At 33.5% G+C, this 16,329-nt stretch overlaps 1 protein-coding gene and 1 long non-coding RNA gene across 2 annotated transcripts; both read right to left on the reverse strand.

The window, feature by feature from the left end:
- Nucleotides 1-5,696: 5,696 nt before the first annotated feature.
- On the reverse strand, nt 5,697-6,684 carry LOC105763360 (ethylene-responsive transcription factor ERF114). Its single transcript, XM_012581581.2, has one exon. It carries the CDS (start codon nt 6,637-6,639, stop codon nt 6,097-6,099), a length of 543 nt encoding a protein of 180 aa, XP_012437035.1. The 5' UTR covers nt 6,640-6,684; the 3' UTR covers nt 5,697-6,096.
- Nucleotides 6,685-9,710: 3,026 nt separating this feature from the next.
- Nucleotides 9,711-11,434, reverse strand: LOC128035380 (uncharacterized). Its single transcript, XR_008191808.1, has 2 exons — nt 10,896-11,434; nt 9,711-10,768 (listed from the first exon to the last, which is right to left on the reverse strand). It is a non-coding gene; the product is annotated as an uncharacterized LOC128035380 (long non-coding RNA).
- Between the last annotated feature and the right edge of the window lie 4,895 nt (nt 11,435-16,329).

The raw sequence follows: 16,329 nt of genomic DNA on the forward strand, positions 1-16,329 counted from the left end.
CAAAGAGTCCAACAGATGTGGGTTCCAGGGTCGATACTTGTAGTTCAGTTGCCTGAGACTAAGTGAGATAAACTCCATTGGTGATAGTCTTTTGGTCATGAAGTGTAAGGACTCATCTAATTCAAAATCTGTAGAGCAAGGTGTTGGACTGAAATTGTACCACCTACCCTTGACATATGCTTTGTGGAATAATTTGTTGCTTGGTTCAGTTACAGTGTTAAGAAGATTTGCATAGAATTCGAAAACCTCCTTCACATAAGGTTGTATAAAATTAACAAATTACAGAAGGTCATTCTTCTCAAGGATTACATCAATTCCTCTATATCCAAAGCTCCACTCATTAATATTTGGTTCCTTAATAAACTTCTTCTTTACAAATAGTAAATACTTGTTAGTGTAGACAATTAAAAGAAAGGTTTGGTCATTTTTCTTATGAAGGTCTTCTTTTACCTTGGTTTGAGAGCCCACTAGCGTAGTAAATTTTTTCTCTATTGTCTTCTTTGATTTTGGATAATGGGAATGTTTGGCCTATTGGTGCGAGCCATGCCTCTAAGATATAGTTTCTTTAAGGGAACATCATCATTTAGCTTTGTTTCACCATGTTGTATCTTCTTTTAGGGGAAAAAGGGAATAAAAGAGGTTTCCTTTTGTCTCACCTTTTGTCTCACACTTTTTCCCTTTGCAGACTTATGAATTTGTTCAATCTCCTTGGTAATCATAGAGCGTGTCTTTCTATGCCCAAGTTGTGCAAAAATAATTTCAGGTACTATAGTCACTCATGTGATCACTACATCTTCCTCCTTAGCCTTAACAGGCACAATAGTTTTCTCAGCATCAACCATAGTGGAAACATTAGTAGTTGTAGGAGTAGGTTCAGAAATATTTGTAATATAATCACCAACTAAAGAAGGGGGACTAGTATCGACCTCTCATTGATCAACATCAACATCAGATACATTGATAGGAACGAATGAGGAATCAAGGTTACCTTGGTGATTGGAAGCTTGAATGAGAGACTCATTTCGATCAAAGGGCAATGGCTCATACTCAGGAAGTGAAGGGTTGGCTAAAAGATCACTAATCTTAGCAACTGGCTTCACAAAGCTAAAAGTATGCACTTTAATGTTAGGGTTATCGAACCCTTTTTTGCTTTTCCCTTGAACTTTTTATTAATGGTTTCATTAACCTTATTGACCTAATCATCACAAAAAATATGAATGGTTGATTGAACTTCCTTATCAGATGGATTTAAAGCACTATTGCTTGTAGCAGTGTCAACTGGTTGTGGCACTGATGTAACAATAAAAGTCTTTGGTTGGTGTGAAAACTCACTAACTTGTTGAGATTTCTCTTATTCTTCATAGGGAGTAAGCTTTACACAAGTCATGGAGTAAAAGAAACGAGATTACCAAAGATCAAGAATGAAACTTAGAAGCAAGAGCTGCTGAAGTAGCAAAAACTTTAATGAAACTAGGTTACTAAAAAATCAGAGGGAAATGGTTGAGTAAAGATACAACTCAAATTAACTATATATAAAACAGTTCTCTTGAAGTACCACCCCTATTAAATTTCCCTCTAAGATAAGGAAAGAAAATCTCCACTAATAAACTTTCCCTCCAAAAATAACAATTGTGTGTGTAAATGAACCAACTATAAAATTGAGATTTCAAATCACAAAAACAACATCAAATATCAATGTTAGGATGTCTTCTATAATGATTTCTATAACACCCTTAACATGTATATATCATCGGAATAGGGTTACGGAGTATTACTAGAGTTTACAGATCTTAAAATAGACATTTCATATCATTAATCATTTAACACAGAAACTAATCAATTTCAATCATAATGTCCCTTATATGAGCCCTCGAGGCCCAAAACATGCATTAGAAACCAGTCAAGACTAAATCGGGAACTCATAGAATTTTTCACAAAATATAAAAAAATTTCCAAGGTGCAGAGGACACATGCCCGTGTCGCCAGGCCATGTGGGCATTCGAATTAGGGCACATGGCCGTGTCCCAGCCCGTGTCCAAATTTGGGAGCATTCTGACTTGGGTCACACGGCCGTGTGATCAATTTTGAGCATTCTGTTTTGAATTTTTTAAGATGCAAGGGACATACGGCCAAAACACACGCCCATGTGCTAGGCCGTGTGTCACACACGACTGAGACACACGCACGTGTCTCTGCCCGTGTAGACAGAAATAAGCCATTTTCAAGCCACACTTCTCACCCTTTTTAGCTTTAACCTAAACACATCAAATAGCACATTTATATGCCATAACCAAGCAACCAAAACAAGCCAAATACATGTCTTAAACATGTCATATTTCCTCATATATCCAAGTATCCAATTTTACTAATTTGATCAATAATATATATAAACTTATTTGTACTAACTATATCAAATCAAACCACGCCTAATAGTTAACTATCATTTAAACATGCCAAAACACATATTAATTACAAATCATACCAATGGCTAGTTCCAACCATACATTTACATGCTATCATTGGCCAAATTTAGCTTATACATGCCATTATAACCAAAATAAAGTTTTCTATATGTATAGAAGTGAGCCGATGGATAGTGTGAGTGATCTCTGCCAAACTTCTAACCCAACGAGCTTCCGAATTACTATAAAATAGGGGAAAATAAAACAGAGTAACCTTTTAAGCTTAGTAAGTTCGTATAACAGGAAATTAACTTACCATTTATTTACATATAAGGTAAGCATACAAAACATATTCCAAACAACTTGGCAAAATGTCTAAACACATATCCTCAACCATCATGTTAGTCATATAATCACATATAATAACCATTGATCATGGATGAACAGGGTCATCAAGCAAGTTCCACTTTCAAGTAATAACCAAGTCATGCTTCAAGTATATCATTTCCATGTATTTCATGTATATACAAGTATTAGTTCGTTTCGAGCTCACATTTTATCTTACGTTAGAACTTTACCCGTTGAATCATTCAAAATATCAATGGATACACAGGTAGTACACAGAAAATGTACAAAATTTAAATTCGTCAATTCATATTCAGGAGTGCTCATAGGAGCACATAAACGGGAAGCTCTCTCTTTAGCCATATAACGGGAAGCTCATGTGAGCCATGTAACAGGAAGCTCATTCGAGCTGTATAACAAGAAGATCATAAGAGCCATAATTAGGAAGCTCATGAATGAGCCTTTAATCAGGAAGCTCCAAAGAGCCATTATATCGGGACGTTCATAAGAGCTGTGGTGTGTCCACAACATATGCAGGATCACAACCAATCGAGATGCTCTAAAGAGCTATTAACGGGAAGCTCGCAAGAACCATATAACTGAAAGCTCGTGAGAGCCAAATATCACGATGCTCATAAGAGCTAATAACGAGACACTCTTTCGAGCTGTGGTGTGTCTACAACACATGCAGGACCACAACTAATTCGGGAACCTTGTATCCATCAAATTTCATTTATTCAAACGGGACTAAATATTTGTCAGACATTGTCAGATATGTGATTAATTTCATATACATGGTAATTGTACAAATCACACACACTAATATTCAATTTAAAACATATAAATGTACAATTTAGTTACACGAACTTACCTCGGCAATTGTTCGTGTACGCAAAATCTACTAATCTGATACTTTTTTTCTTTTCCTCGATCTAACTCCGTATTTGGTCTATCGAATCTATACGGGTAAATTTAGCTCAATTTAATACAATTCATATTCAATTCGATCCAATTCACATCTTAGGAAAAATTACCATTTTGCCCCTATACTTTTAGTTAATTACAATTTCATCCCTAGGCTCGAAAAGTGAAATTCATGCAATTTAATCCTTATTCCAAACCTAGCTGAGCTTTACATGTAATAATAGCAGCCCATATAATTCACAAAATTTAGAATTTTTTCATGAATTTTACAAAATTTAGTCCCAAAATCATGATTTCATCAAAATTTCCTTAACAACAGTTGTTTATCTATCAACAACCTTTCATTTTCTACCATAAAACTTCATAATTCATGCATACTCATCCATGGCAAAACCCTAGTACTTTGTTAACTTTACAAATTAATCCCCGAGATAGCTAGATTAAGTTATTACGATCTCGAAAACATAAAAATCATTAAAAATGGGACTTGAATACTCACCTAATTGAGCCAAAACAAGCTTGTCTATCTTCAAGCTTCAAACTAGGGTTTCCATGTATTTTTTATTTGGGAAAGATGATAATATATGATGTTTTGTCTTATTTTATTACTTATCATCTTTAATTATTTTCACTTTCCAATTTCATCCTTTTCTTTTCTTAATTTTCCATTGATGACTAATCATCCTTATCTACTAACTCTTCTAAATGGTCTATTTGCCATATAACGACCTCAAAATTTGAATTTCATAGCTATTTGACACCTATAGCTACTAGAACTCAACTTTTGCATTTTATGCAATTTGGTCCTTTCCATCTAATTAGACATGTAATCGATAAAATTTCTTAACAAAATTTTTATACGATATTGCTATCATACCGTAAACCATAAAATAATTTTAAAATAAATTTTCTTCTGGACTCGAATTTGTGCACTGTTCCGATTTTACTGAAAACGGGCTGTTACAATTTTCAAGTGTTAAACATGGTATGCTCCCACTAAATTTCTCACTACTTTGAACCTTGTTGAATTCAGGGCCTTTGTAAACAAGTCAACAAGTTGATCGTGCCATTCTCCATAAGTTCAAGAATAAATGGTGCCTAATGTTGATGTGCTTAGTCCTCGAGTGCATCACAAGATTCTTTGATATATTCACACTTGAGTTGTCACAGTAAGTAGTGGCCACTAATAGTGCCACTCCAAAATTAGCCATCATAATAATGTAAAAATATAATATTTTATTAAAAATTAAAAATGTATAAAATTACTTTTAAATGTCTAGAATGAATTACATATGGTTGTCTAGGTTCAAATGTATCTAGATAAACATTTTTCCCATGTTCATTCCTTATGTGTAAAAATTACAAATTTTTTTATAATTCTTATATATTTTATATATATTTTTAAAAATTATTGCCATGTGTTAAAAGTTAGGGTTGCTACGTGTCACCATGTTATTGGTCGTCCATGTTATGTTAATGTATTTTAAGTCTATGATGGAATTGAAGTTTAGGTACCAGTTAGGTCTTAAAAATTTATCTACCATTTAAGTACAAATGGCCTAGTTCTAGTTCATGAGCAAAAGATATATTAATCCTAATAAAATTTATAAACATAATAACTTATTTGACCCTCCAACTTTATATAAAAAAGTCATTTTAATCATCCATTTAATATTTTGCTTTTTTAGCCTTTAAACTTGCATTGTTTGTCAAATCACCCAAAAAAATAGAAAAGTTAGCATTTGTTAACTTTCTTGACGTGACATACAAATGATTTTCTATGTGAATACCATATTAACAATTAATTATTTTTAAAAATTTAAAAAATTATAAAACATATAAAGAAATATTTTTTAATATTTAAAATTAATTAATTATTAATATAGAGTACATATGGCAATCCATGTGTATGCTATATCGATAAAGTTAACAAACATTAACTTTTTTTATCTATTTTGAGATAATTTGACAAATAATACACATTCAAAAACTAAAAGAGACAATATATTAAATGGACGACTAAAATGACTCCAAATAAATTATTATGTAAAAGCTTTTAATTGAATATAATTCGTAATTTGAAAAGTACAATTGGATACCTAACATTTGAAAGCTCAGCAAGCAAATCCCACCCACCTTTAAACGTGGCATTCTTGCAAGTTACCGTCCCACTTGTTCAAGAAACAATACATTTTATTCGAAGAAATCTAGAACATGTGTTGTGTTTAATGAATTGCCAAACAAATAGGAATATGTTTTGAACCTTTGACTATTGCACTACTTAGTAAGGAAAAAAAAGAGCTTAAAACGTAGCAGCATCTCTCGAAAATAATCTCTCTAATACAAGATGAGAAAGGAAACGGCAAACAAACATTGGTATATGGTAATTAATTAAATCCAGCAAGCAGCTAGCTGTGGATTCACATTATGAATCCACCATCATTAGCTCTCTAAACTCTTCCTCTGAAAATATTTTCCATCCATTTTCATTGTCATTACTACTCTCTCCTTCTCCACTCTGCTTCTCTTCTTCCTCTTGCATTTCGTAATCCGATAATGGGAAATTGATCTTGGCTTTATCTCCTCGGAATCTAATAGCGGCCCTGTCATAAGCCCTGGCGGCAGCTTCCGCCGTGTCAAACGTCCCTAGCCAAACCCGAGCCGCCCGTTTCGGGTCTCGGATCTCCGCAGCCCATTTCCCCCATGGCCTTTGCCGTACTCCCCTGTAACGCTTCCTGTTTGTTGTCGTTGGCAGTGGGACCCTGGCTGGTTGGATTGGCGGGAAAAGGCTGTTGAAACAAAACCCATTGGTTGACGTGGCAGGTTGGCCTCCGTTGATTACGTGCAACAGGGTGGACACCATGATCTCATACTCCTGCTCCCGGGTCAAAGTTAAGGCTCTTGATTGGTTTCTGTTGTAATTATCCATAACGTAAAGGGTGTTCTCGGAATCGAATTGTACCCACATTTGTATTCCTGTTTGCTTCTCTCAGCCAGCCAAGAGAAGGGGAAGCAAAGCGAGGCTTATATATAATAATATATGAGATGACAGCTGTGAGTATATCACACGCAGGATTGAGGCACCAGAAACTGAGACACATTTAGTACAGCAATGACACCTGGATCAATGAGCTTATCGCTTGCGTCATCTTCTTCACACCACGCGGCTTGGAGAGAACAAAGCGTGGTGGCTCAGCTTGAGCTTGACAGCGCAGCATCGCCTGTTACATGATGCAAAATCTACCTTCTCAAATTCTGGAATGAATAAGACGTATTTCAGAAATGTAGTGGAAATCAAATTGAACAATTAAGGCCGTCCACTCCAAACAACAATTACCTTTCAATTCATGAAGTAAGTCAAAAGCCCCTACTAATTTTAAATGTCACCATAACCGACTATACAATTAAATTAAAAATAAAATTTAGCGACTCATCATTTTAAGTAAAGACCGAAATATTATTGAAAAACTAGAGAAGAATAATAGTTGACAAGTTTTCTAGCTAAATGCTCAACTTTTCCCCTCATACACATGAGTTTCATCCTAACTCCCTCGCCGTAATGATAGAGATAAAATTAATAAATAAAACCCCAAAAACCTAATATAATAAATATCCATCAAGGAAAATCCTAAGTGATTAAATACAAAACAACTATTAATTTTCTATTTATCCTTATATATAAATATGCAAAAAAAATTTGAATATAAAATATTGATTCATCCGACAAAACTTCTTATTATGCAAAAATAATATTTTTATACCAAAATTAATTTCTCATGCTAGAACATAATTTTGAAAACATACTAAAATTTTAAGGGTATTTCAAAAACTATGAGGAATACCCAAAATTATGATGGAATACCAAAAGTCACGAGGAAATATGAGAATTAAGAAGTACTAAAATTATAAGGAATATAAAAATTACAACGGAATAAAAAAACTTTTAGAATGAAAATGTAATATTTTTATTTCAAAAATTTATTTTTATGTCAAAAGATAATTTTAGAAACATAACAAAAATTCTAAAGTTATACCAAAAAATACGGGGAGTATAAAAATTATGAGGAATAACAAAATTTCTTACTATGCAAAAATAATATTTTATACTAAAATTTATGGATTACAAAATTCTAAGAAAGTATAAAAAGTACGAGGAATTGCAAAAAAAAAAATGATGAGATTACCAATAATTACAGGGACTACAAAATATTGTTTGATCTTATAAAATTTACTTTAATTAGTTAATTTTCCATTTTTTAAATTTATTCTTATAAATAATACTTTTAATACTAAATATTACTATGCAAAAGTAATAAATTTTGTTTCACAAACAGAACCCTAATAAAATTTCTTAATATGTAAAAATTATTTTTAATACGAATACCAATAACTCTGAAGGCATACAAAAGAATATGAAGGAAAACTAAAAACATGGAGTATCAAATTTTAGGAGGAATTATAAAAATTGAGGAAGTGTGTATAAAAATTATAAGGATTATCAAAACATATGAGATAATTCCAAAATTACGAGTCTTATAAAATTGTTTTATTTATTTAATTTTTCAATTTTTAAATTTATCCTTACATATAATATTTTTAGACCAAATATTAATAATTTTAAAAGTATCAAAATTTGGTTTGTCAATAAAAACTTTTAATATGCAAAGTTAATATATTTTTATTCCAAAAATTATTTGAGGGGAGCGATCAATTACACTAAATTATGAGAATAAAAATTTATGAAGAATTATAAAAAGAATTTGTTAAAAAAATTATTACTAACCTGTAATTTATGGAATTTATTAAAACTTTTATATATATATATATGAGTTTACAGCCCGCAAGATACCTTAATCGTAAACATACTTTTCTAGCCGTCATCAGCCGACCAAACCAGCAAGACAAACATAATCGCCCTTTTAAGCTTCAGCTGTCATCGTAAAATGTCGACTGTTGTTTCTTAACCTGGATTTAAAAGGCTATTTTACCCATCTAATTCAAAAAAATTTAATATTTATAAAAATGACCCTAATTCAAAAATATTCACTCAAATTACTTGAAATAAATAGTAAATTTAGGTTATGGCAACCCAATGGCCAGTACCTCCTTATATTTTGACCCCGTGATTGTCTGATAATTGTGTCAGGCTTTAAAAAAATAAATTTTTTTATTTTGAGACATCAATAGCCAACATCAATGTATTTTTTTAAAACCGTACCATATTGGTATACTCAAATATTAGTATTTGAAAAAAATATTTGGGTTCTGGCTATCTAATGGCCGACACCAAAGTAATAAATATTTTTTTGGGGTTTTGGCCAATAGATGGCCAGCGCCAAGACCTTTTTCGGGTCTCAAGAAATTTTTTTTGGGACACTAATGGCCGACACCACCTTTTTCTGGTCCTGAAATTTTTTTTGTTTTAGGCACTGATGTCCGGCACCAACTTTATCAGATTATATTTTTTTAATTTTGGGACATTGATGGCCGGCACCAAGTATTAAAAAATTATTTCTCTTAATTTTAGGAATCAGATGGCTAAAACCCCCCTTACTCTATATATAGGGGCTGGTTTAGGTTCTGAATTGCCATCAAAATGAGAGTGTTTGTAGTGTATCATCAAATGAGTTTTTTTGTAGTGGATTGCAGATGGGAGTGCTTTGTAGTGTAAAACTGAATTTCGGGGTTGGATTATTTCCCATAAAATAAATGTATTAGCATAAAATGTTTAGGCATTTTGTGAACAATATTTAGGCATTTTAGTTAAACTAAAAGATAAAAACAATCAAAAAATAAAGTTCAACTTCTATTATTAATTTCTTTCACGTTTTAATTATGGTTTAAAATTTTACTATTATAATTCTAATGAAAAATAATTTATATAATTTAATTTTATTAAAAGATTAAATAATATTGCTTCATATTAATTACGTAAAATAAAAGAATTATTTGATTGAAAAAATTAAAAATCTTTTTAATGATAATAAATATTATTACAATATTTTTATATAGAATCTTTAAATAAAGAATTAAAATAACTGAGCAACCAACAATCAAATTCAGGATTTATAACCATTTCATCTATATTACATTCAATAAACAATTTTTTCTCTTATCTACATATAATCTAGCTTAATTTAGGTTTAAATAAATAGTCATCCTTAAACTATGGAGTTTTTCCTTTTTCTTTCTTTTCTCTTCCTTCTCTTTTTTTTCATTCGTCTCCTTCCTCTTCTCTTTTCTCCACTTCCAAAGCCTTTACCCCTCAAAAGCCAAACTCTATCCCCTTTCTTACAATTCCAACCCAAAAATCCATAAAAAAATCTCTTGGGGGAAGTCGATAGCCATGAACATTGCAAATTCTAAGGGCCAAGCCCTTTCTCTGCTCACTGTCGTGCTCAACCATTTTGATTTGGCGGTTGTTAAGAGTATAGGTTGTTAACAATAACAACAGTTAAGTTGTTAACAATAGCAGTTATTCAGATACTCTATAAATACCTTTGCTATAGTGTAAAACAAAGGAAAATAAATGTACAGAGAAGTGTTTACTAAATACATTTCATTCTACTTTTTCATTAAATACAATTAGCTTCAAACTTACCGTAGGTGTTAAAATGATACCAGTCGCCTAAGGTGCTGGAGACCTATTCCTAGTTTGTTTTCATGGCCACCGCAACTTCTGATTCTGCCTCGGTTGAACACAGATGTCAGGGGTTCACTAATGCTCAGCTCATACAGTCATTTCCTCGTCACGAGACTGTCAAGTTGGAAGAAGGTACTTTTATTCAATGGCAGCAGCATGTTAGGTTGATCGTTGAAGGCTATGAGTTAATTGGTTTCCTGGACGGAACATTATCTGCTCTACCGCGCTATGTGCCGTCTTTGGAGGGTTCGCTTGTTTCGAATTTTTCGGATGCTTCGGCATTTGTTCAACAAGATCGACTCCTGGCTTCTTGGTTGCTCTCTACGATTAATTCATCACTTTTGTCTTCTTTTATAGAGGCTAGTACGACGTGTGATGTGTGGACTACCGCCACTCGTCTCTTTGCTGCTATTACAGGTACGAAGCTCTCTCGTCTTCGTCATGATCTTCATTACTGGAAAAAGGTAGTCTCTTTGTCAAGGAATATGTTGCGAAAATTCAAAATACAAGTGTATTGATTGAGGCTTCCGGATCTCGAATCTAGGAGGGAGAGAAGGTTGAGATAGTGCTTGCGGGCTTACCTCCAGAGTTTGATGCCGTTTTTACCCTAGCCTTGTTCTCATCAGAGCCTTTGCCACTTCAAAAACTCGTTGATGTTACTTGAGTACGAGAGTCGTCAGATGCATGCCATACAAGATGTGACGCTTCATGCTAATTTGTTGGAGACCATTCTGTCACCGCCTCTGGAGAGCTCTATTTGTGGTGGTCAGTTTTCGTCTGGAGGCCACGGTCGAGGGTTTCAAACCCACATACAATGTCAAATATGTAGGCGGTTTGGTCACTTAGCCCAGAGGTGTTTCTTTCGCTTTAACCGTGAGTATGATGGCTCGTCATCGAATGCTCGAGCGTCGAATCTGGTGGATCGTCGTGGTCATGGTGCGTCGGTTCCTTCGTAGGTATTTGGTCAGCATCATGGGTTTGCTTCGATGGCGCCGCTAGATAGTTTGTTGGGAGGAAATGTTTGGCCGTCTGCTGCGCCTCTTGTAAATCAAAATAATAGGGTTTCTAACTTACATTTTCAAAGTCCTGCAGGTCAATTTGCTTGTGGGCCCCAATTTGGTCTTGGGCATACAATGTATCATGCACCTAGGTGCGCTAGTGGTGGGGCTTATATGCTGATTAGACTTCGTCACTTTGATAGGCCTGCTAATCATAGGCCGATTGGGCTTGAGTTTATTAATGGAAATTTTCCATCTGGCCCAAATTAACAGTTTGGGGGAGCTTCCTTTTCTTTTGGGCCACCGGTTCAACCTCCTCCAAATGGGTTGAATTCGAATTGTGTAGAGTTTGGTGGTCCTCTAGGTCATGAACAAGCTTGTCGGGCTTCAGGTGATGGTAATGTGTCTGGGCCATCCATTCCATGGCGGACCAAACCAAGGGCTCGTGTGTACACTGGGTCCGACCCCTGCATTAGACTTCCTCGTATACCAGACTTGCATGCTTTTGATGTTTCTGACTCCACTGAGTCTCAGATTAATGCTATTAAATTTGGTTCAAAATTTGAAGGCACTGAGTCTTATATTCCTATGCCCATTGGGACTACTACTTGGTATCCAAATTCAGGGGCTACACATCATGTTTGTCGCGATGCCTTTTATAACACCTCTTACCCGTGTTCATCGCCGAAACAGGGTAAAAAGTATTATCAAACATAAAATACATACTTTCATACAATCGAAGTTTTTTTTATAAAATTTTTGACATAATCCCTTTTACAAATGTCTAATCCCTCCTACAAATTTTCAAAACGCAATCTCAAACCAATTAAATATTTCAACTAATACAGCTATATACTTAAACATAATTAAATCATTCACGACATTCAAAGTAACCTCGCTAGCATTTTTAAAAACAACCTATCAATTAATATACATTAACATCTTAAGCTAAGTAGTAATTAGTATATATATACATCACATTAACATTAAGTCTTCTATACATGCCATAATTGAAATATTGATTTCAAAATACCAAAAGATGTAGATAGTGTGGATGATCCCGACTCGTCTCAATTTGAGATGATTTATAACACTATAAAACAAAAAAAAAAAGAAAGAGAAGTAAGCATATAGCTTAGTAAGTATGTATGCAATTGATAAACAAATTTAAAACATGTTTCCATAGATAACATAATTTTAATCAACCATAAATTTGATATTTATTCAAATTCCAGCAAACTGTTTTTCTCGTCATGATACTAAATTATTTTTATTTGGATCTACAGAACTCCAAATTAAGTTCTATAAATTTTACCTGAAACTAGACTTATATATCATCTTATCATAAAATTTTCAGAATTTTTACTTAGTAAATTAGTACAGTTTATTCTTTAAGTCACCCTTTTTCACTGCTCAACATCTCGACCTCTCTTCACTAAAATTAATTATTTCACTGTACAGAATTTGAATGATATTTTGTTTGTTTATTTTGAAAATATACTCATTAAGGATTCTAAGCATTTAAATTATATCTCATAATTAGTTTTTACAATTTTAATGATTTTTCCAAGTCAGAAAAAAGGATTCCGAAATCAATCCGACCCTGCCTCACTAAAATTCAAATATCTCAAAATATACAACTTTTTTGCTTGATTTGCTTCTTTTATTTGAAATTAGACTTGTTAAGCTTTAATTCCATATCTCATTCAACCAATAACTCAATTTCTATAATTTTTGGTGATTTTTCAAACTAACATCACTTCTATTGTTTGAATCTGTTCTGTTTCAATTTCACTCATTTACATAACATTACAACAATTTATTTTGTAAGCATAGTACGAAACTTCATCACTCCAGTTACTCTTTAGCAAATTTTCACAGTTCAATCACATACTCATATTTGTTTATCAATACTCATATCCCGTTGAACACGTCGGTATAATAGCGAATATTTGGTGGTTTGCACATAGTACCACCCGTGTAATTATTATCATTCGATACACGTAGTAGCCTTCACATAGTACTACACACGTGATCAAACTTTTCGATTCACGTAGTAGCCTGCACATAGTACTACACACGTGACCAAAGCCTTCCGGTACACATAGTAGCCTGCACATAGTACTACACATGTGACCATTATCTATCGATACACATAGTAGCCTGCACTTAGTACTACACACGTGTTTATAGGCACTTTATTCAAGCCATTCTTATTCCGATAGTCCCACAAAGATTCTTACTTTTCAAGGATTTACAATTTATCCGTACACAAATCACAATTTCAATATTTTAGTCCAATCCCATAACAAATTTAATAATTCAATTCAACTACTTGACTTGTCAATGATATATCCACAATTCAAGCGATTTTAATCGATTCAACTATAAATTCTAAATTTCTAATTGTTATATAACTATTTCATATTGAACCTTTTCTCATATATTATAACAAAATATCAGAAATAGTTATAAACAAGGTATTAATTACATATTACTTACCTCGGTGCAAATATAGGAATTTTGCAATTCAATCCACAATCTTTTCCTTTCCCTTATCGAGGTTGATTCCACGTCTTTCTTGATCTATAATAACAAATTTAGCTTGTTTAATATTCACATTTATCAAAATAATCCTCGAATCAACTTTTTACAAAATTACAATTTTGTCCCTAAACTTTTGCATATTTACATTTTTGCCCCAAAGTTCGGAAATTAAATTTTATTCCTTATTCTTATGTTTTATAACATGCTGAACACTTTTCCCTTCTATGGTAACATCAAATTCTCACTTTAACGCTTACTTATGAACATTAAATATTTTTATCGATTATGTTATTTTGCTTGGTTTCACTTAAAATTGACTAGCAAAAGTTGTTTGACATAACTTCTAGCTTCATATTCTTCCATAAAACATCAAAATACATACATTTCACACATGGGTGATTTTTCAAATTTCAACCCTAGCTCAAAATAACAGTAGAAATAGATAAATCGAGCTACGGGAATCTCAAAAATGCAAAGAACATTAAAAACGGGGCTAAAATGCACTTACAATCAAGCTTGAAAGTGGCCAAAACCCTAGCTATGGAGTCCTTCAAGTTTCAGCAACAAGCAAATATGATAACACCATTTTTTACATCTTTTTCCCATTTTAATTCTATTTATTTACTAAATGACCAAAATGCCTCTACTTAAAAAAAATCCTATTTCACTTATTTCCTGTCCATTTTTGTCCATCACTAACTAATGATATAATTACCACATAAGGACCCCTAATTTATAATTCCATAACAATTAAATACCTTTAACAAATAAAACTCAACTTTTGCACTTTTTACAATTTAGTCCTTTTGACTAAATTGAGTGCCCAAACGTCAAAATTTTCGAACGAAATTTTCACGAAATATTTCCGTGAAATTTTAGACCATAAAAATATAGTAAAAATAAATTTTTCCTCTTCAGATTTGTGGTCTCAAAACTATTGTTCTGACTAAGCCCTAAATCGGGCTGTTACACCTCTAATTTGCATGATTTTACACCATACTCAGGTACTTCCTCTCTCCTAATGGGTGACAGGACTCCCACCAAGATCTCATCTATTGGTAATTCAGTTTTACCTACACAGTCTAAATTGCTTCGTTTATCTAATATTTTGTGTGTACCGAATATTCGGAAGAATCTCTTGTCTGTGTCTCAGTTTGCCACTGACAATAATGTGTTTTTTGAACTTCATCCAACGTATTGTGTTGTTAAGGACATCGAGACTCAGGAAATTTTACTGAGGGGCCACATTCGTTGTGGGCTCTATCATTTTTCTCCGTCAATTGCGTCTGCTCAGACTGTTGAAGCTTTTTCTACTACCCACGTTGGACATCAGAATAAAGATGATGATGGTGCTATTTTTCTCTGTGGCACAAACATTTTGGTCATCCCTCTGCTTCTGTTGTTAAAACTATGTTAGATAAATGTAAAATTGTTTTTGTAAATTTTGTCTTGATAATGTTTGTACTGCCTGTCAAAAGGGAAAATCTCATAAGTTGCCCTTTCTCAACTCTACTACTGAATATAGTAATCCGTTTTCTTTGGTTGTCTCTGATTTGTGGGGGCTTGCATCAGTTGTCTGTGGTCGTAATTGGTATTATGTATCCTTTATTGATATGTACACTCGTTTTACATGGCTTTATATCATTCATTAAAAAGTCTCAGGCAGTAGATTGCTTTGTTCAGTTTCAGCAGTTAGTTAAAACGTAGTTCGGGAAAACTATAAAATAATTTTAGAGTGATTGGGACAGAGAATTTTGAGCTTTCATATCTGTTTTAGCAACTCAATGGATTATACATCAGTTGTCTTGTCCACATACCTCTGAACAAAATGGTGTGGATGAACGCAAATATCGGCATATTGTTGATTTGGGTATCACGCTTCTTGCTCAAGCGAATCTTTCAATGGAATATTGGGGATATGCATTTTGCTGTGCTGTTCATCTCATCAATCTTCTTCCTACCTTAGGTTTGAAAGGTCAGACTCCATATAGGGCTCTTTACGAAAAATACCCCACCTATGATCATTTACGCATATTCGGGTGTTGTTGTTTTCCATATTTACGTCTATTTCTACGTCATAAGTTAGAGTTTCGTTCTCAACCTTGTACGTTCTTGGGATATAGTCCTCAACACAAAGGTTATCAATGTCTTATGCCGGATGGTAAAATCATTATTTCTTGTCATGTTGTGTTTGATGAGCAAAGATTCTTGTCTCTTTCATCTGCTACAAGGGGAATTATGTCTTTGTCTAGTACTATGTCAACTTTTGTTCCGCTTGTTAAGATGGTTCCTGCATCAACTTCATCTCCTGGTTCCAGCCCTTCACTCTCTTTGTCTGATACTCCTCTGGCTGAGGTCGGCTCTGCTCATGAGACACATAGTTCTTCCTTCTTACCCACTGGTGCTAGTTTTCCTAGTCCTACTGTGCCTACCACTAGTTCTCCATTCTCTCCTCCTCTTCCGTCATTCT

This window comes from Gossypium raimondii, chromosome 12 (assembly GCF_025698545.1).
Source record: "Gossypium raimondii isolate GPD5lz chromosome 12, ASM2569854v1, whole genome shotgun sequence".
Taxonomy (NCBI): domain Eukaryota; kingdom Viridiplantae; phylum Streptophyta; class Magnoliopsida; order Malvales; family Malvaceae; genus Gossypium; species Gossypium raimondii.

Coding starts and splice junctions, on each gene's coding strand:
- LOC105763360 (XM_012581581.2), bottom strand. CDS start 6,639: ATGTGGGTACAATTCGATTCCGAGAACACCCTTTACGTTATGGATAAT.